Source organism: Oncorhynchus keta, chromosome 35 (assembly GCF_023373465.1).
Source record: "Oncorhynchus keta strain PuntledgeMale-10-30-2019 chromosome 35, Oket_V2, whole genome shotgun sequence".
NCBI classification, from domain to species: Eukaryota; Metazoa; Chordata; class Actinopteri; order Salmoniformes; family Salmonidae; genus Oncorhynchus; species Oncorhynchus keta.
This window is the reverse complement of record NC_068455.1, coordinates 35,247,918-35,268,764: the sequence shown is the minus strand read 5'-3', so window position 1 is coordinate 35,268,764 and position 20,847 is coordinate 35,247,918. Positions and strand designations below refer to the sequence as shown.

The following is a 20,847-nucleotide window of genomic DNA, read 5'->3' as shown; positions in this document are numbered from 1 at the left end:
CCTTACAGCTCATCCAACAGTATCCTCCCTCTCTGCTTTGAGCCTTATATTATCTTACAGGAAGTAAATAAGAGACTCAACTATCTGTCACACAGGTTTACTGTGTCAAACAATTAGCATAACACTGACTTTCAGAAGAAAAATCACTGCATTTGTACTCCTTGACATTATCCACCTCATGTACGATATTGTGGCTGACTGTTCAGACAATGTTCCCACCCGCTATCTGATAAATGATGCCTGTGTCCTCAGTGGCAAGTGCCTAGTATCTGCCAGTGCCCTGAGAATGGAGGGCCAGGTAAGGATCTAGTTACATTTAAGTCTCCACATTTAAGTCCCTGCATGCATACTAGATTTACATAAATGTCTGACAAATGACTGACTAGTAAATTACATATGTTTATTGCTACTCATCCTTTGAGCATAGTAACCCCTGTTGTCTGTGTCTGTAGTTGACAGTGTATAACTACCGTGGAGGCCCCTGCTACAGGTGTTTGTACCCAAAGCCTCCCCGGAGAAAGTGACCAACTGCTCTGACGGAGGGGTCCTAGGAGTAGGTGAGTCCTCTTCTGATTCATGTCTTCACCCTTTGATAGAGAAAGGAATTGATTGTTGACGTTTCACTCTTTTGTCTCAGTACCAGGGATCATGGGATGCTGCTTCAAAGCGTTGGAGGTCCTGAAGATCGCCTCAGGACAGGATTGTATCTTTCCCAGGGAAATCTCCTGAGTCATTCCACAGCCCCACTACAGCTTATCTACTGTACAATGGAACGTCACATTATGCTTAGTCATGGTGCTGACTGGATGAATGAAGGTCTGAATGAGTCAGTGTAGCATGGGAAGGAAGGGGTGTTTTTCTCCATGACCATCTGATAAAGCTAGACTAAAAGAGAGGAAATTCTGTAGATTTGCTGGACCTTTGAGGTATGTTTCTGAATATACAAAGACCATTTTAAATCAGTGAAGTGGGTCATGCTGTGATTCATAGTGATGTGTGTCAGTCAGACAGGAGCCCCTTCCTTGACTCAGTGTGACAGCTTCCTGTGGCCAACAGCTGTTGATGTTTGACGCCCAGGATGCCAAGTTCCGGTCCATCAGGCTGCGGACCAAGCAGGCCAACTGTGCTGTGTGGAGAGAGAACCCCCACTGTCACACACTTAGTGGACTATGAGAAGTTCTGTGGGTCTACTGCCACAGATAAGGTCAGGGGTTACTGAAAAGAGGGCACTGTGGGCAAAGCATTGGTCTTGCATATTCATTGTTAAGGGGTTAGCATTTTTAAGTAAAGGGGATTTTAAATTACATCTGAATTGGCAAACGTGTTATCACTCACCTTTAAACCCCTTAGTAAATACACATAGCGCATGGAATGTAGAGCCAGGAAAATGTGCTCATTATCTATAATTCAGATAAATAGCAGAGATATACGCTGTATGTCAAAGGAGTTTTCTGTACTTTACTGGAATAAAAAAGCTAAATACCATTCCCATTTTCCATTTAATTATAGGAAATGTTGTTTAAGTGATGGCTTTGAATATATTTACCTAATATTTTCTGTGTTTTCTTTCAGTTTCAACTACTAAACCTTCACTCCAAAGACCAGAGGGTATCCGTGCAGGAAGAGTATAGTCCGTGACTTTCTGTTTTTTGACGATTATTGCATGATTACCAATGCTTGACTTGGGCCAAATCTCACATTTTTTACTGCTTGAGCTCCTGTTTCTCTTATAGAATATTAGCTCAAAAGTATTGTGGAGCTCCTGCACCTAAATGGAAACAGTACCAGCACCCAAAATGAGTACCTTCACCTATTTCAGTCCAAGTCAAGGACTGATGATTACACTTGATTTTCTGTGATTCGTGTGCATTCAAAAACCCAGATTAAATCTAAATGCTGACCCAACCCTAAATGGGAAATGACTAAAACGCGATTGTACGTATTCTACGGAAAATAATAACCTCTTTCTGTTGTTGGCGCTGACAGAAATGGTTGTTTGGATTTCTGCTAAATTACAGCTTTCAAAAGAATTTAGCCATTAAGAGAAAGTAGATGAAGATTGTGATTGATTGGCCTATAATAGTGACTGTGCAAGGCCTGGAGTCGGAAACAGTTTTATTTCCTATAATTGAAATAATGTGACAAAACGTTAAGCTTACTCCACCCATCTCAACAAAAAAAGGCAACCAGTTGCACTTTGCATGTAGTTATCTCACAGAAAACTAGCAACTTCCATTCTGATGTCGCAGACCTTTAAACATGACACTGTCATTAACAAAGTGAAGTGTTGTAGGTGACCACTGACAAACATTAGAATTTCTCCTTTCTATTGCCAGGAGTATAAAGCTATAGTGGACAACACGGCTGTTCATCTCCTGCTGAACTTACGCCCTCTAGTGGAGGTGGATATATGTTACCTGCCCACCTCCCTCGGTATCCTTCTGCTGGCTGAATGCCCTCCGGGCATTGTACTCCATTAACTCTATACAATTAGCAAGATATGGAGTTAGTTAGGAGGATATTAATACTTCTTTCCCATTAATTACATCTGTCATCACTGTGCTTTCATAGCTGTTCTGATCTAAATGAGTAATCGAGTAATTGTCCTCAATTCAATGGTAAAATGGTTTATTTCCTTATGTCATTGCTAGACATTCCTCTTTCCTGTTTAGAAAACAGCAACAGTGAACACATCCATGTGCTGAAGGAGAGAATTGGCCAAGTGAAAGAGCAGATGTCGAGTGCATCCCAGGTCCCAGGTACCATGACTGATCTGGTCTCCATCTAGCTCCGCAGGTCACAACATGCGGAGGCTCTTCAATGGCTAGGCTTATGGAGTGGCTCCATATTCACTGAATAAACAGGAGTCATTTGAGTGCTAATTAAGTCTGTGTAGCCTTGTCCTGCGAGGGTGTTCGCTTATTTTGGACAGCCAATGACGGGAGTTGATGGAGTTGCTAGGTGATCCTTTATCCAACACACAAATATACCGTCATCGGCCTCTTTTTATTGAATATTCATCTGGGTCTTTATTTCAGCAGAGTGTATTTCAGCAAACCTGTGTATATTTAGCTATTAATGAGCTATTTTAATGGCCAATTTCTGGGAAACACTTTGTTATGTAAACAGTTGACACAGTTTAGTTGAACTGGGACACATGACACCCTTTTAAGTTTCAAGAGTGAAAGAAGTCCTATCATGTTCATAACACACCTAATAGTGAATTTGAATTAAAATACCATGCAATAGCTCTGCTTCTGGCCAAGCATCAAACAAAGAATATTCCCTACATATTTTATTCATTCAACTCACGTAGTCTCGCATAGCCAGCCAGACGTCGTAATCTTGTGAGAAGCCAGGAAATGGAAGCTGCTACTACTCATTTTGATTCGTTTGTGTTTCCCTGCTGCAGTTTATGTGATCTGTAAGCTGGGTAATGACTCCCAGAAGGCAGTTCAGGTCTTGGAGAGAATGTCAGGTTCTGAGGTGGACTGTGTGTCACTGCGAAGAACATCTGTGGGGGACTTATGGCCTGGGCCCAGAAGATAGACTCCTCTTTCCCTCAGTATTGACTCAACATCACAGGTTCTACACCGAGGTTTCATCACGGAAAGCTTAAAGATCATGTAGGTTTTTTCTGAGAGTGTGAGATATCATTGGTCCCGTATTTAAATCTGTTTCAAGAGGAAATTCACGCCAGTCGGTCATTCAGATATAATGTCCATACAGTCCTATTCCTCCACCAGCCCTGCCTTGTAAGTAGTGTATCATGTAATCATAACAACCGTTTTTCTGCCTCAACTTGTTTTATGTATTCTGGTTGCATTGGGTATTGCTTCCCTGACAGACAATTCTTAGATGAATTAGTTACATCTCACTGGTGAAAAGTGAAAGAAATCCTTTCAAATGTTGTACAAGAACAAACAAAACATTGTAATCCATTGTCATAACCTTGTTCCTGTTCCAGATTGTTCTATTTGTATAACCCCAATGTATTGTTGAGGGCATACAGGGTACTATAGTCCTTCATTATGTATTTCGAGTTATTTGGGAACATTGATATATGAAATATGTATTAGAGTTATTACACATCTGTACATCCATAATGTGTTGTCATTTCCATATTTGGATAATAAATAATATGCTGATGTATGCCACCACCCTCTCTAAAAGATTAGACGCAACAGTGCAAGGGATAGAGGATGATGGCATTTTTTTCTACGTTGCTGGCAACTGATTTTCAGAACTGAAGCAATAGAGGTCGGGTAACTACTGTTTTTTTTTCTCTCCAGCATAAACCGAATAACGGAAAGATAGATGAAAGAGGCATGCGCAATGTAAAGATAACTTTTTCGAGACGCCATTGCATGTGAGATTGTAGTTTGAAGATTTATCCTCACCGATAGAAACCCAAAGCACCAAATAGGTAATAGAACTTCAAGCCCCAGGAACCGTTCTCTCCTCCTTTTCTCTCAGAAACAGTGGGAGTAGTCACAGCTGGGAGGATAATAAGATGCGCATGAATCTGGCAACCACGAATAGACGACAAGAGAAAGTTTCAAAAAGTAGAGAACTCGGTTGTGAGTCTTAGCACGCTTTTAGACAGTCCTGCTAATGCATATGTTACATTGTTGCTCATTTGTATGATTTAGCCAAAAGGCGAATGAGCTTGAATATTTTTTCTGTGTGATTCGATTGTTGGGAGTTTTTGGAGAAGTTCCTGCTGTCCACTGGCCATGAATCCAACGACGTCTTTTGAAGAAAGTGGAGGTAAGTAGACCAATTATGTGTTAGACATATTTTATGGACGATTGGAATATTTAGGGTCATTCATAGGATAATGAAGAATATTTCAACAAGCTTTTATTATGCAAAAACAGGTCTTGTATAACTTGTGTTGCTGGCATTCGTGGACATGAGGTCGTCTTCTGCCAGCAATTCAATCGAAAGTGGGATGGTCCAGATGTTGAGAAGCCTTGATTCCAGATGTTGGTTGTGCATGATGAATAGATAAATAGAAAACATTCCGTAATGTATATGGTAAACTACATCATGTCTCTAATTTGTCAGATGAAGTTATTGAACATTATGCATTGTTTGTACTTGCTTACAATATAATAGAAGTCTACAATTACAATTATTTGACGTGTTTATTGTATCCAAACCTGATCATGTTTATTCCTCATGAATTGCATCACTTATTGTTAGTGCATAGCCTACTTCGAAAGTGTAAACAGCTTTGAGGTCATGATTTGTTTCGTTGATTTTTTTCAGTTTGGTCAAATCTACGACATCTACAAACCTAAACATATTCTATTCTACCACCATTAAATGTACTGTATCTGTTTTGTGACAGGTTTCCTGTGGCCAGGGCAGATATGTGACTCTAGTACTGTGAGGGGACACCATTCAAGAACATGAAGTTTGGAATGGTGACCGCCTCTTGCAGTGAGCGTTGGGGAATCGATCTCGGACGACTGGAGCATCCACAGTATCTCAGCAGTGCAAACTGCACACATCTCTTGCCCTAGAGAGAGAGCTGAGGCCATTTAGTGGAATCATCAGGCTTTGTCCGTGAATTGATTGCCAGGCATGTGAGCAGTCAGTGGGGATGAACGTTTGACTATTGCTATTGGCTAACACTGCTCGTGATACTTTTGAAGACCTTGCATTTCATATCTCCTAGAATGAGGATTGAATGTTTCTTCAGACTTGTGTATGTTCTTAGTAGTTCGGTGGTGCCTGATTTAAAAAGGCATCACTGACAGTTACAATACTTTACATTTTGCATCATCATCTCTGCCATTGGAAGAAACCCAATGTCTGCCTGCAGCAGCTCAGCTCCTCCGTCCTTTCCCAAAGCCTACCTCCACTCACAAATCCCAGCTGTGCCTCTGACCCCCTCACCATCGCCAAGCCCCCCGGGACCCCTCTACAGCCGCCTGTCCAACGGGAGTCACGGGAGTCACACTCACAGCGCTCCCAGCCCCACTAACTCCCGCAGCTCCTTCCATGGAGTGTCCTTCCTCCTCCAGATTGGCTTGACCAGAGAGATGGTGAACCTGGAGAACCATGACCTGTCGCTGTCTGCTGTCAAAGACCTGGTCTGCTCTATAGTCGACCAAAAGGTAATTACACAATCCGTTCTTGTTATAACACTTGACCTACTACAGCTAATGCATAATGACATACTGAATATCTATAAAGATATCGATAGAGTGAAATGCAATAAGTAGGCCTGAGCAAGAGAAAGAAAATTCACTAAACCTAAAAGCTTAGTTGTCTTTTTATATACTCAATTCAAAGTTTCAATAAAGATTGGAAAGTCCACTGGAAAGTCCACCAAGCATACTGCTAAACAAATCAGTGGCATATTTCGGCACTGAGCAAATTTCAGGTCTGCTGAGTGCAAACTTGAGCAGTGTGAAAATGCTGTGCAACTTCCAGCATGTGTTTTACTATGAACACTGATGCTGTACCCGCTTTAAGTTACAGCTTCAGACAGTGGTCAAGTAGGCTACTGTGGCTATTTGATCGTAATGTAGGCCTACCAGAGTGGCCTGCCATCAACAACAATGGAGAGAATGCATCCCATAACATTTTAACATGGAAATAGCTGTTATCATTCAACCTACAGTAGCAGCCAATGTGTGTGATTTGATTTGTGGCGTTCAATATAGTTTTTAAAAAACATGCAGGGCTTGACATTAACCTGTTTATCCACTTGTCCTTCAGACAAGGAGGTGACTGAAAATGTTATGTTTGATCCAAGAAACCACTTTACAAAATAAAATGACAGAGAATCAGACACATTATCCTACCCTCTGCCTATTGGCTTCTTAGCTTATTCAAGCCTATCTGAAAATACAGCACTGCTCCTTTAAGAAAGAAAGCTGTTTACCTGATTCGCTTTTCAAAGCTGTCTAAAAATGTACACGTAGAAATGTACATGTTTTCTGCTCTTGCAGGAAGCAATCATTCCCCCATTGCTGCCTACAAATGATCTATAACTGGGCTAATATCTCACTAACTAGCATAAGATATGAACAAATGTGCACACTTGGCTACATGCAGCTCTCGCTTTCATCTCAAAACAAGCACTTCTACTCATGACCGCTCATTCTGTAAACACAGTCCAGTTCAAAGTGAATGGCACATATGGCAATGGTCTATTTGCATATTATCCTACTGCAGCTCTGATTGGTTTTGCCGTACCAGTCTGTGTAGAGTGCAGGCTGAGTATAGCCTGTCAATGCAATAAAATCATACTCCAATGCGTTCTGCCTTCAACAAAATTGTATGTTGCATTGAAAGTGGCTAATATTGCGTTGATTCGATCACAATTCCCACAGTAAAGGGAAACGTCGATAATGTTGATAGCTAAGGGGGGAAACTGTCAAGTTGAGTGACGTTCAATCTCGTGCTTCTCTGCGCAGGCTGATATTTCTTCTGTGGGGCAGTCCCGGGAGCGCGCAGCTTAGAGGGAACATTGGTTGCAAGTTGAAATGAACTCTTCAGAACAGTGAGACAGTTATACTGCAGGCAGGGTTGGCCATTTCTGTGCCATTCTTGTCTGTTTACACTTTTTGTGACAGTTTTTTTGTTGTTGTTGCAGACATCTGTGTCTTGTGCACAGAATGAGTTTTAAGCACCACAGCAGCATGCTCGGCAGCAGTGAGGCTTCTCCAGTTGGCGTGCACGGTCTAGTAGCATCAGCTATTTACATTGTGGTGTACTCTCACTGGCGACACTAACACTGAACCACTCAATGGTTTATTCATCTCAAAGTCATCCACGATGTAATTCATATGCCAGGTTATTTTCCATGACAATTGTGGCTGTCGGTAATGACTTTGGGTTCTGGCTCCTGCATAAGAAGAGGCTTTGAACAACTGAAAGATAGACTGCATCAATCAACAGTGGTTGCCTATGTACCACTGGCTAGAAAGATGCAAAGGCAAGTTTGGAAAATCAAGAGCAAACCAGTGGAACCAAATATAGTTGGCTGACTCCATTTGTTTGTTCTTTAAATTGTATTGGTGGCAAGCAGACTGTCTCTGTCCATTATAGGGTTGCCATTACCATGCATTGGTCTGTTTTTTTTAACTCTTAGCAATCTAGAGATTGAGTTGGTCCATGAAGAGCATTCTCAGGACTGGCCATTTGTTCAAAGAGTGCGTCCTTGTGTCCTCCTTGTGCTTCTTTACACATCAGTGAAGAGAATAACGTACAGTATGAACGGCCTTGCCTCAGACTACAGACGACAGATCCACATTCAGATGTTCACATCCAACTGATACCATACATTAGACTGCTTATTAGATCCTGAACGTTTAGATAATAGTTTTTTCAGCTTATGAAACGTAATAAGTTCTACGGCCATGGGCTTAATTTTACTCTCTCTTATCACTCAGTGCCATTTTGTGTGTGTGTGGGGGGGGGGGGTTCTCCTGGGTTTGTGCCGTTCTATCTGATGGATGGGGTGTAGGCCTTACTGTCGTTATGGGTGGATGTTCTTATCACAGATTCCTGTTTTAATGAAATGACATTGACACGTTCACCTTTTGTGTCATCGTCTTTCATCCATAAGGAAGATTACTCTATTTGTGTCCATCATTAATCAGCGACTGAGTGAGGGGATGAGATTATAGAACTCATTCCGTCGTGTCTAGTGGATGAAAGGAAGGGAGGGGTGGGAGCAAAGGGATCAGGTATTTTGGAGAAATGGGTGAGACATTTTTCTCTGTGCATCCTGGCTGGCCCACATAGTCTCAGTATAGATACTTTGTTCACTTCTCGTCTCTCCTTACTCATCACCTCTATAATGCAAATACTCTGTAACCTTTTCCTCTCAAGAGAATCATTGTTCTTAGAAAGTGGAGTAGCGTTGAGCTATGTTGAACTGACACGTTCCATTCAGTACAACGGAGCAGGTGATCACTCCAAGGAACATACCTTTTAACCAGTAGAAAGGCCTGAAACCCATAGATCTACCAGGGCCAATTCCGAGTGCATTTCCTGTGTCCTTTAATGTAATGTGTGCCAAGTTCACAGTCCTCCAGGACAGTGTGATGTTGTTGTTCTTTATGGGGTCTGCTGATACTGGTCTGCAGAGCATCTGATCACTGATGATATTTTCATAGGTCTTGTAACGTATTGGCAAGGTTGCTAGAGGCAGCTACAAGAGCTAAAGAAAAGGTTGTAAATATGATATGAAGAAAGTTCTTTTAGAAAATCAACACAGTCAGTTTGCCTTAACCTTAGATAGACGAGTTATTACTTTAAAATCAGCTACTTACATTAACATCTGCTGAATAGGCACTGTACTTTGTTACAAATGATACAATGGTTATATAGTCTGCAATGTGTTTATATGGCTAGTGGTTGTTCTATATTGCTGCTTTTATAGCAGGTCACAGTATTCTCTGTCTGATGAAATACACCCATATGGCTTTGAAATCAGTGGAAAATATCACTGTGCTCTTTTCGGTCCATCAAGTCCATCCTCACTGAACTGAAGTATGCATGACTATTGTTAAACCTTTTATTAAATCAGCAGCTGGATTTGCCTCTGTAGCTTTTCCAGCAAACAAACCCCATCTCTGCCTTTCTAGATTCCTTCCAGTCAGCAGTAGAGAGCCCAGGGTTTCTGTGTCAGTGGTGAGCGGACAGGGAAAATGTTTCATACGCTAATATCTCAGTAGATAGTCTGGACAGAACTTTGCCCCTGTGTGCTATTATTTCCCACACTGAGCGACTGTGTAGTTGGTAAGCGATCCACCAGTCAGTCACTGGGCCAGGCAACAAACATGGAGCAACATTAGTCAGAAGTATATGCTGTTTGAGCAGTTGTTTCCCTTTACATGTTTTGAAACGGAGTAGTATTAGATTTGAATTTGCGCTGTCTTTGGCCTCGTCCTAGATTGACAGAGTAGTTTCTCTCCCTTGTTTCCACTGAACACGTACATGGGCTTACATTGTTAACACAGCATTGACATTTTATCGCATGGCTGAAACCTCTTTTTGAATCCGACTATTCAGAGAATGCAATCAGTTATAACTGTGTATTCTATGGACTCCATACAGCTCATTCATCGTCCAACTGACTGCCAAACCACTGGGCCCCTTTGGGATGTGCATTGAATATGCCCTTATTCACTGATCCGAGGTCTGTTTTGTCTCTCTATGGTTAATATGGGTAACCGACCATTAAGGGAACTTTTACAGTACCCCGAAATGAGTAAGATTGAACTTGGGATAACCTGATCCTCAATCTGATTCTAGATGTTAACTTCTTCTTCAAGTCTTCTGCGTGGCTGTAGCCCCCTCTGCTCCACTTCAGTCAATACGATGATGACCCTTTGAGGGTATCGTCAGTTGGCGTGAGAGCACCATCCTTCACCCACCCAGACCAGGCTGGCTCCTCTGGGACTGTGACGTGACCCAACCTGAGGGGAGCCAGGCTGCCCTGGTTAGGCTCTCTATCTGTGGCTGCCTGCCACCAGACTCTGGGTCTGTCTCTCAGTCTGGCTCCTTGGCCCTGGGTGTTTGGTTGGGTCTCTGTGCGTGATGAATGGGGTATAAACAGTGATAGCGTCAACTTGTGGAGCTGCTTCCTGTTTGGTGTCGCCCAAGTCCTCCCGTGCAGCCAGAGAGGGAGCAACCGCGGGACAAAAGTTCATGACTTCCTGAGAATGACTTGTCTTTAGCAGCCAGCCGGCCCAGCCAACCAGCATTCCTCCGCTCCCCATCCAGGCATACTTGAAGGATGATGTTATGTTGTTGGGATGGGGTGCCATGACATTTAAATATAACAAATTCAACTATAACACTGGGTTTCTGGATCGCGTCAGACAAATTGTAGAGGATGGTGTAATGGTTATGGCACGCTCAACGTGCCTTGATATCCTGTCAATGCAGCATTAAATAGCAGGTGGGGATGTTTGGAGGCGAAGGTTGGAAATCCTAGCCTTGTCAGTTGAAACATTGAAAGTGTTTGATATAAAATGGAAGGTTTACAGAGAGGGTCTCGGCCTCCAAGTTAACGTTCCTCTCTAGCTGTTCCAGGGAGAGGATAAAGCTTGCAAGAAGGAAGGAAATTTGAAGTCCTTTTGGCATAGACAATAGGGGGAAAAAACATCAAACCAAGGCAGTTTTATGAACATTCTACTTTAGCCCTTGTCCCTAAGATAGTCCTGCTCTGTTCTGAACATATTCGCCACAGCTGGATATACTGTACTGTGAAATGTGGCTGTCTGGCACAGTACAGCACACCCTTGCTTTCCTACTGGTTTGTTAGTGCAGTAGAATAACTCCCAGTTCCTGGTTGAGAGTAGCACAGCTGCCTGTGTAATTAGCTGAACAAAGGCCTTTTGAGAAGCAGACACTCAACAGGTCAAGCTGGACAACATGAAACAGTATGGTGAAAACAGAGGAATTTGGGTAATATTTTGAGCCTTTGCGTAATATCAAGCCGCTCGAAATAATGTTTCATGTAAAAACTAGAACTTAAACGGTCAACAACGGATGATAAACAAGGGATTTTCACCTCTTTGACAAATGGAACAGTACATGCATCCTAGTGATTTGATTTGCCACGCACAGCGTTTGTTTAGTTGGTGCAGCATCAGCTTATGGCCCTTAAGTCATCGACACACGTTAATAGTTTTAATCACCCCATATTCGATTAAAGAATTCATCAAAACGACAGGAGCAGAACTGATTTCTGCGCGAGAGAGAGAGAGATGAAAACAAAATGAGAAAAGGAGAGAGTGCAGATGGAAACTGGAGAGTGCTCCTCTCCCACAGGCCATAACTAACTGGAACTCGCAGGAAATAAATCACATCCATCCACTCCTCCCCTCCCCCAGCCTGGATAGCTCAGTCCAGCTCTGCTCAGCACACATCTGCATGTTCCTATAGAACAACCATATTTCACCCTGAGCACGGCTGGGCTGAGCTCTGGGCACTATGTATTATATACATGGGGTAAGACACATCCTGGAAAGCACATTTGGTTGCTTCTGAGAAATAAAGTTCACCCTGGAGTCAAAACCTGTCCGTGTTATAAGTTATGGGAATTGCTTCTGAATGGAGACCGTTACAGTATATATGATTTCAGGGTTCATTTTTCCAGCTTGCATGTTTTTCTTCGAGTTCATGTACATGCTTAATGTCATATTTCAATTTTCAATCTTTCTATGCCAGTGCAGGCAAAATTATGGTTGTATGAATGCTGCAACTGAGGGATACCTGTATCACTATAAGCTTTCACTTATGTCTGGAATAACCATGTGTGCAAGCAATCTATCCATTTCTCCAGTCCTGAGTCATTTGTGGGAATAGAGAGAGGGATAAAAACACTATAGTTAAGTGAACTGAGTAATGTCTCCCATCTGCAGTTCACATTTCTCCAGTCTCAATCTCCCCAATTGTAGAGTGGCATGGCAGAACAGAACACTCACCCACAAGAGTCACAAAATGACAGACTGGGGCATTGTGACTGGTCCTCCTTTGGGAGGGAGGACGGCTATGGCGGCAGGCCTGCATTAGTGCCTGGCTTGTGGTCTGCTGGCCAGCTTGCCTGCTGTATGCCCAATGGTGCCCTGCTGTGTGGTAGGAGCCAGACCCAGCCATAGAATTCACCACCACCACCCTGTGGTTGGTTTGTCTCTGCACTGGCAGCGTCAGTAGGCCACTGGGACGGATGCCCTTCACCATGTTCTATGAATGTACAGCTAGAGATAATCTAGTCTTGCTCCAGTCTCTATTGCTACTGGTTGAATAGTTCTAAGTAGGGGTTCAACTCTGATTATATTGAAGGGACAGATGTATAGATTTTCAAGCACACGCTGTACAGTAATCAACCTCAAACGACTTTATATTTACAGCTGTGCTCACCTATCCCTTTAGTACAGCCTATGTAAAGTGATTGGGGACAGATAAATTGTAGAGCGAGTAATTAAAGTAACATCCCCTCATAAATCTTACACCAGCGTGCAATATATTCCTGTTTATAGAAGGATGTCCCATTTCCCTCATTGATTTGGCTGGCGGCTGCTCACTCACTCTTGGAGTTACAGGATACTTCCCCCTCTGCACAGACAGGCGTTCCACCTTGTCTGCACTCTCTGACCTGGCCCGCCTTAATGGATCGCTTAATGGATCGCAACCTTGACCAATGCTGAGGGCACTTGCAGAGACGTGGCCCAGTGCCAAGTTCACAGACTAACAGAGAGGGGATTCAGGCGTCCGGCCTGGTCCTATGTTGGTTGATTTGCCGTGCCTCTTTACAGTTAAACCCTAATGACATTACTGGTCTCAGAATGGAGGTCAGTGTTCACAGAAGTCGTGGAGACACAGTAGAAATGGGGGAACTGTTAGTTCTCAGAAACAATGTGATTTACCCCCATTAGGTTAATAGCAGCAGGTTGATACGAAACCATACGGAGCCTAGTGTTTTCTGTCAGACGGCAGCACCAGCGTTGGTGTCATCGGTCCCCGACCTAGGCGGGCGGCAGGTTTGAAAATGCATTCGGAGGTGTTTTTTCAGAACTGTTTTCCTCCCCTGTTTGTCAGCTCACTGGGTGATCTACCAGGCTGGTAGTAAGATGGCAGAGGAAGTGCAACATGGCCTCAATAACAAGCAGCACGAAACCCGTAACCCACTGAGAACTTAAAGGACACGTACAATGCTTTTATGGTGACATTGAGCCACAATGGATCTGATCTGATCTCATAGTGGTTGAAAAAGCGAATGTATTTCAGCATCTCTGGTCGCCGTGTTCTTTTAACTTGTATTGTGTTTACTTTTGTCCCAGCCACAAGTTTTTAAAAAGTCAGTTGGTGTGACGTCTGTCACCATGTTTCCCCAGCCAATACATACTCTTAACTTAAGTCCCTCTCCAGAGCCTCTCCCTGTTTCCACAGCAGGCCCTGTTTTCGCCTGCTTCTCAATCAGCTGCCTGTGGTTAGTGGAGAAATACAGTGTGTTCAGTGGCCCATTTCGTCTGTGTGGTTCTGGCTCTGTCCAAATGGATTCTCTGTCCGCTGCAATGGCTTGTATTCCTGTCTGTATCTGTGTGTCTGTCTCTGTGAGTGAAGGTTATCATGAGCAAAGTGGGTTTTTACAACATGTTGACCTAATTTTACCTACAGTGTGTGCATGTATTCTGTGTCCTGTTTACACTACTATTTATTTCAGCGTTTAGAATGATAAGCAGTGAAGATTGTCAGCAATGATATGGAGTCATAGTCACCTCGTCTACTGTCAAACCCTACAGCTCTTTATACTAGCAGAGCACAGAGATAAACTCTGGATCACCAGCAATATCCTTTTACCTTAATCAAAAGCTTCACATGATTATTTAATCTGTGTTCAGAATCAGATCCACCTGGCCGGCACTAGTCCCCTGCCATTCTCAAAGAGAGAGGAGAGAGTTTTCCTAGTATATCTTCAAGGCACACTGGGCTGCAGAAGCATCACCAAGGGCCCATAACTCAGAGCCCAGGGCCTAGCAGAGCTGCTTAGATCACACTGCTCTCTTCCTCTCTTCCTGAGAGGTCGCGGCTCCTGTGACTCAGCCTTCTTCCTCTCCTCCCCTCCTATCAGCCCCCGGACACATTCACTTTCTCACTCACACACTCACAAGACAACCAGGGGAAGAGAGCCAGTCTCTCTCATCTCTAAAGAATGGACCGGGGCTCTCAGCTTTCAGACAGCTCTCGTTAAGGACTCGTTAAGGAGCTGGCCACCAAGTAGTGACCTCATCTCCACTATCTCCTCTCCACTGAGGACTGGACTGGAGCACTTGATCCACTTGAGGACACGAAGGAGTAGTGTTGAGTTGTTTTGAGTCTGAATCCACACAATACTCAAAAGGGCAGTAATAGATCACAGTGCAGGCTAAAGGTTTGAAGAGTCTCCAATTAGAGCAGTACGACCACCGTGAACAGGAAGAGAGCGTCCATTTCAGGCTGAGAAGTATCCTAGTGTCATAGTATCATTATCACAAATGCAAATGAAGTAAGAGGAGTATTCCCCTATGGTTTGTCCTGCTAGTGGAAGTAGGTCTATGCTGACAGGTGTATGTGCTCTCTTCATGAGTACACTGTTCTGTGGTTTGGGGAGAGGCCTAGACTTAAGCTCAGTGGTTAGCACTGGGATTTCACCTTGTCAGCACTTGGTATCTCAGTATGGGTTTTTCGAGGTAAGGGCCTCACACCAGCACTGAATTAGTTACATATGACGGTTTGGCATGCTTTCAAGCTCTGTTCTTTTCATCTCACAGTGGACTGAACCTATAAGGTTGTGGTGTTCACACTTTTGTTGAAACATAGTGAAAATGAGTAGAAGAAGGAGCTAGTGTAATAGCGCACTGCAAAGTTGGTCAGACAATAAGTTACTCTGTCAGTATGGTGACCCTTGTCCACAGACAGAGTGGAATGTGCAAGTTCTGCCTTTTTGTTCCAAATCCTGTCCTGAGCAGATAAATGGGAAACGTTTTAGCAGAGGAAGCTTTTTTGCTTCATAGTCTTTCCACTAACACAGTCTACCTTATTGTGTCACTGATGAATTCAAAACTTTTTCATTTTTCCATTGACTTCTGCCATTGGATTACACAGTAATACATTTTCAGATGTATCTGAATCGTCATACCACGTGGAACTGAACTTATGGTCTTTTCTGAGCAAAAAGATAATTATTAAAAAACATCAACACTCCCCAGCCACATAAATGTCCTTTTCACTGCATCTTGTTGCACTGGGCTCAATTTGTTACCAAGATGGATTTTCTTCCGTTTATTTTTCCTGCTGTGAAAAGTGGCTACCAAGGCCTGTAGCGGAGCAAATATGAGCGAGAGACTGCGAGAGTAACAGATAAACACAGGGAGAGAGAGAGAGAGAGAGGCTGATAGAGAGAGAGGCTGACAGAGAGAGTTGGTCTGTCCGGGAAGTAAAGCAGTAGTATGTGTGAAATGTGAACCATATGTGGACTATAGTGCTATGCAGATGGGCTGTGCAGTTGGCTGCTCCCAGTCTCTCTGCCTCTCTGCTCCAGCTGTAGTGTGTTTGCCTTGGCTCCAGCCTGCAAAATAGGGAGTGATTAGTTTGATGTAATGCACTGTAATGCTCTCTCTCTCTCTCGCTTTCTCTCTCTCCCTCTCTCCGCCCACTGGCTGCTGGGCTGGGCAGAAGGGAAGGCACATGCTCTGCAGACGCCTGGCCTCGGAGATTATAGGAGCAGTTTATTATATTACATAAGTGTGATTCTGCATATACTGTACAGTATAGAAGGCCTACTGTATGTGGGAAGAGCTGTGGAATGGACAGATGCATTTTCTATAAAAGCCCCAGGGAAGCAGCATGTATCTACTCTAGGCTACTGTACATTAGATGTCTCATGATTAGGGCTGTGGCGGTCACAGCATTTTGTCAGCCATGATTGTCAAGCAAATAAACAGTTGGTAATTAAGCGTTAATTAACATAAAACCAGTTAGCATCTCCTGGCTTCCACACTGTCGTGACTTGACTTTAATCAGAAGACTGTTATTTGTCTAATGAACTAACTATGTTTAATTGTTACCAGATTAAATTAATCATGTAACAATGAACTAATTTGGATCTGGGGCACCAAGAGAGCAGTTCTTGAAAGAGTTACCATCTCCCGAATTTAACTCTAAAAGGTCTTTACCTATCACATCTATAAACAGTCAACTTATTAGTTATAACCTTGTATCATATCATCATTCTGAACAGTCGTAACCTCCTTGCATCTGCAAAAACCCGAGCCTTACTTATGATTCAGTACTACACAAATTGGTTTAATTACATATTTACTAGCTAATTAAATGGGAACACAAGGTAAACATACACACTTTGCACCGGTTATTGACTAGAGACTTAATAGGCTGAAAACAGGTCCCTGCGGAATGACAACAACATGGCTGCTTGTTAAAGGAGAGATGGAGCGGGAGAGAGACAGAGACACTTAACATTAGAACATTCAGAATCTACTCTCACCTACACAGTAACTAGTGGTGTAACGGACCGTAGTTGATCCGTGATTTGTACGCATCACCCCCCACGGTTCGGCACGCATGTGAACCTGCGGATCAATTACAGAGTTTAACCGTCATAGTTTAACCATCATGCCGCTGTTACTTTTTAAAGTAATTATTCCCTAAATCTCTGCAGAGTTGCAGTGAAAAGATAAAGACAAGACAGATGCGTGCTGTGTTTTACTCTGAAGCCTGAAGGTTAATTTGATGATTTTTTTTTAAAGCAGTTGTGTGTACTGTTCATGTGAACGGGGCATGTTGAATCCCAACGAATCAATCCTGGACGCCCATGTGGCAAAGAGCAAAGAAGAAAAAAGAGCAGTGACAGCCATGTCTAGCGGAGGAGCTGAAGACATGGAAAAGCCTCCCGCTTCATTCACAGTTGAAGTCCGAAGTTTACATACACCTTAACCAAATACATTTAAACTCAGTTTTTCACAATTCCTGACATTTAATTAGAGTAAGAATTCCCTGTCTTAGGTCAGTTAGGATCACCACTTTTTATTTTAAGAAATGTGAAATGTCAGAGTAATAGTAGATAAAATTATTTATTTCAGATTTGATTTATTTCATCAAATTCCCAGTAGGCCAGAAGTTTACATACACTCAATTAGTATTTGGTAGCATTGCCTTTAAATGGTTTAACTTGGGTCAAACGTTTCGGGTAGCCTTCCACAAGCTTCCCACAATAAGTTGGATACATTTCGGCCCATTCCTCGTGACAGAGCTGGTGTAACTGAGTCAGGTTTGTAGGCCTCCTTGCTCGCACACGTTTTTTCAGTTGTGCCCACAAATTATCTATAGGATTGAGGTCAGGGCTTTGTGATGGCCACTCCAATACCTTGACTTTGTTGTCCTTAAGCCATTTTGCCACAACTTTGGAAGTATTCTTGGGGTCATTGTCCATTTGGAAGTCCAATTGCAACCAAGCTTTAACTTCCTGACTGATGTCTTGAGATGTTGATTCAATATATCCACGTCATTTTCCCTCCATGATGCCATCTATTTTTGTGAAGTGCACCAGTCCCTCCTGCAGCAAAGCACCCCCACAACATGATGTTGCCACCCCCGTGCCTTCGGCTTGCAAGCCTTCCCCTTTTTCCTCCAAATGTAACAATGGTCATTATGGCCAAACAGTTATATTTTTGTTTCATCAGACCAGAGGACATTTCTCCAAAAAGTACGATCTTTGTCCCCATGTGCAGTTGCAAACCGTAGTCTGGCTTTTTATGCCAGTTTTGGAGCAGTGGATTCTTTCTTGCTGAGGGGACTTTCAGGTTATGTTGTTATAGGACTCGTTTTACTGTGGATATAGATACTCTTGTACCTGTTCCCTCCAGCATCTTCACAAAGTCCTTTGCTGTTGTTCTGAGATTGATTTGCACGATTCGCACCAACGTACATTCATCTCTAGGAGACAGAACGCATCTCCTTCCTGAGCGGCTGTTGGCCCGGGGTTGGGGAAAAATGCTTATTGAAATTTTCAATTATCATAGATTTATTGGTGGTGACCGTGTTACCTAGCCTCAGTGCTGTGGGCAGCTGGGAGGAGGTGCTCTTGTTCTCCATGGACTTTACAGTGTCCCAAAACTTTTTGGAGTTAGAGCTACAGGATGCAAATTTCTGTTTGAGAAAGCTAGCCTTTGCTTTCCTGACTGACTGCGTGTATTGGTTCCTGACTTCCCTGAACAGTTGTGGGGACTATTCGATGCTATTGCAGTCTGCCACATGATGTTTTTGTGCTGGTCAAGGGCAGTCAGGTATATATCTGTTCTTAGGGACATGCTTATTTAAGATGGCAAGGAAGTTACTTTTAAAGAACGACCAGGCATCCTCGACTGACGGGATGAGGTCAGTATCCTTCCAGGATACCCGGGCCAGGTCGATTAGAAAGGCCTGCTCGCAAAAGTGTTTTAGGGAGCGTTTGACAGTGATGAGGGGTGGCCGTTTGACCGCGGACCCATAGCGCATGCAGGCAACGAGTATCTATGAGGGGGCCCATGTTTACAGATTTGGGGTTGTACCTGGTGGGTTCCTTGATGATTTGTGTGAGATTGAGGGCATCTAGCTTAGATTTTAGGACTGCCAGGGTGTTAAGCATATCCCAGTTTAGGTCACCTAACAGAACGAACTCTGAAGATACATGAGGGGCAATCAATTCACAGATGGTGTCCAGGGCACAGCTGGGAGCTGAGAGGGGTCTATAACAGGCGGCACCAGTGTGAGATGTATTTACGTATGACGGCTGCGTGGTCCCATGGTGTTTATACTTGCGTACTATTGTTTGTACAGATGAACGTGATACCTTCAGGCGTTTGTAAATTGCTCCCAAGAATGAACCAGACTTGTGGAGGTCTACAATTTTTTTTCTGAGGTCTTGGCTGATTTCTTTTGATTTTCCCATGATGTCAAGCAAAAGAGGCAATGATTTTGAAGGTAGGCCTTGATATTTCATCCACAGGTACACCTCCAATTGACTCAAATGGTGTAAATTAGCCTATCAGAAGCTTCTAACGCAATGACATCATTTTATGGAATTTTCCAAGCTGTTTAAAAGCACAGTCAACTTAGTGTATGTTAACTTCTGACCCACTGGAATTGTTGTGATACAGTGAATTATCTCTCTGTAAACAATTGTTGGAGAAATTACTTGTGTCATGCACAAAGTAGATGTCCTAACCGACTTGCCAAAACTATAGTTTGTTCACAAGAAATTTGTGGAGTGGTTGAAAAACTAGTTTTAATGATTCCAACCTAAGTGTATGTAAACTTCCGAATTCAACTGTAAGTCTCATGTATGGGAGCATTTTGGCTTCCCTGTCAAATATGATGATGGAAGTTGGGTGGTGGACAACACCATTACGGTGTGTAGGCATTGTGCCACAAGAAAGCCGTATGATCATGGAAATACATGGAGCATGGCCACACATTTAAAGCGTCATCACTCTGGTGTGTCAGTGACGGGAGCCTTCTCAGCTAAGAGACAACAACTTCTCACCGCGGCATTTAAGCCCTTTGCTGCAGAATCAGACCGGGCTAAAGCCATCACCAAATCTATTGGGATGTTTATCGCTGTAGACATGAGGCCATATTCTGATGTGGAAAACAAAGGGTTTGGTGAAAGTGCTTGAGCCACGCTACGAAATCCCCTGACACACCCACTTCAGTATGAAGATCGTGCCAGATCTTTATGAACAGGAAAATATTGAAATTGTCGATAAATTATCAAAGGCGTCCTCTGTTGCCCTCACCACAGACGGGTGGACCTCCAGGGCAACGGAAAGCTACGTTACTGTGACTGCTCACTACACCACAGAGGAGATGGAGATGCGAAGGCCGGTGCTACAGGCACTCCCCCTCTCTGAGAGTAACACAGGCACAAATCTGCTGCAGGTACTGCTAGGAGCAGTAGCAGAGTAGAAGCTAGAGAGGCCCAATAGCAATATCCCAACCACCACAGATAATGCCAAGAACCAAGTAAATGCAGTGATAGAGGCTGGACTGGGGCCATAGATAGCTTTTTCCACCAAAGCACAACAGCCGCTCATGTGCTTAAGACCAAACAAAACATTATAAAACTACCGACCCACAAGCTCATACACGATGTCACAACAAGATGGAACTCCACTTATTACATGTAGGAGCGCTTTCTTGAGCAGCAGGCAGCTGTATACTCTGCACTGACAGACAAGACGCTGAAAAAAATAAAGACTTCGTCACCTTGTCTGATGATGTGAAAGTGGCAGAGGAGGTCCTCCAGGTGCTCAAACCCCTCAAAACGTTTAC

General features: G+C 43.3%; 1 protein-coding gene across 2 annotated transcripts in view; it reads left to right on the top strand.

Annotated features, from left to right (window-relative positions):
- Positions 1–183: 183 nt before the first annotated feature.
- The window catches only part of LOC118368432 (serine/threonine-protein kinase D3-like), an 83,359-nt gene continuing 62,695 nt past the window's right edge, over positions 184–20,847 (top strand). The window contains exons 1-8 of one of the 2 annotated variants that reach the window (XM_035752510.2): positions 184–298; positions 453–557; positions 638–703; positions 1,040–1,204; positions 1,573–2,433; positions 2,652–2,759; positions 3,413–4,770; positions 5,357–6,128. In XM_035752510.2, coding sequence (XP_035608403.1) covers positions 5,820–6,128 — 309 coding nt within the window. In that variant the 5' untranslated portion in view covers positions 184–298; positions 453–557; positions 638–703; ... (3 more) ...; positions 3,413–4,770; positions 5,357–5,819. Of the gene's footprint in view, positions 299–452; positions 558–637; positions 704–1,039; positions 1,205–1,572; positions 2,434–2,651; positions 4,771–5,356; positions 6,129–20,847 lie in introns of both variants that reach the window. The other variant, XM_052496928.1, reaches the window with a different exon arrangement.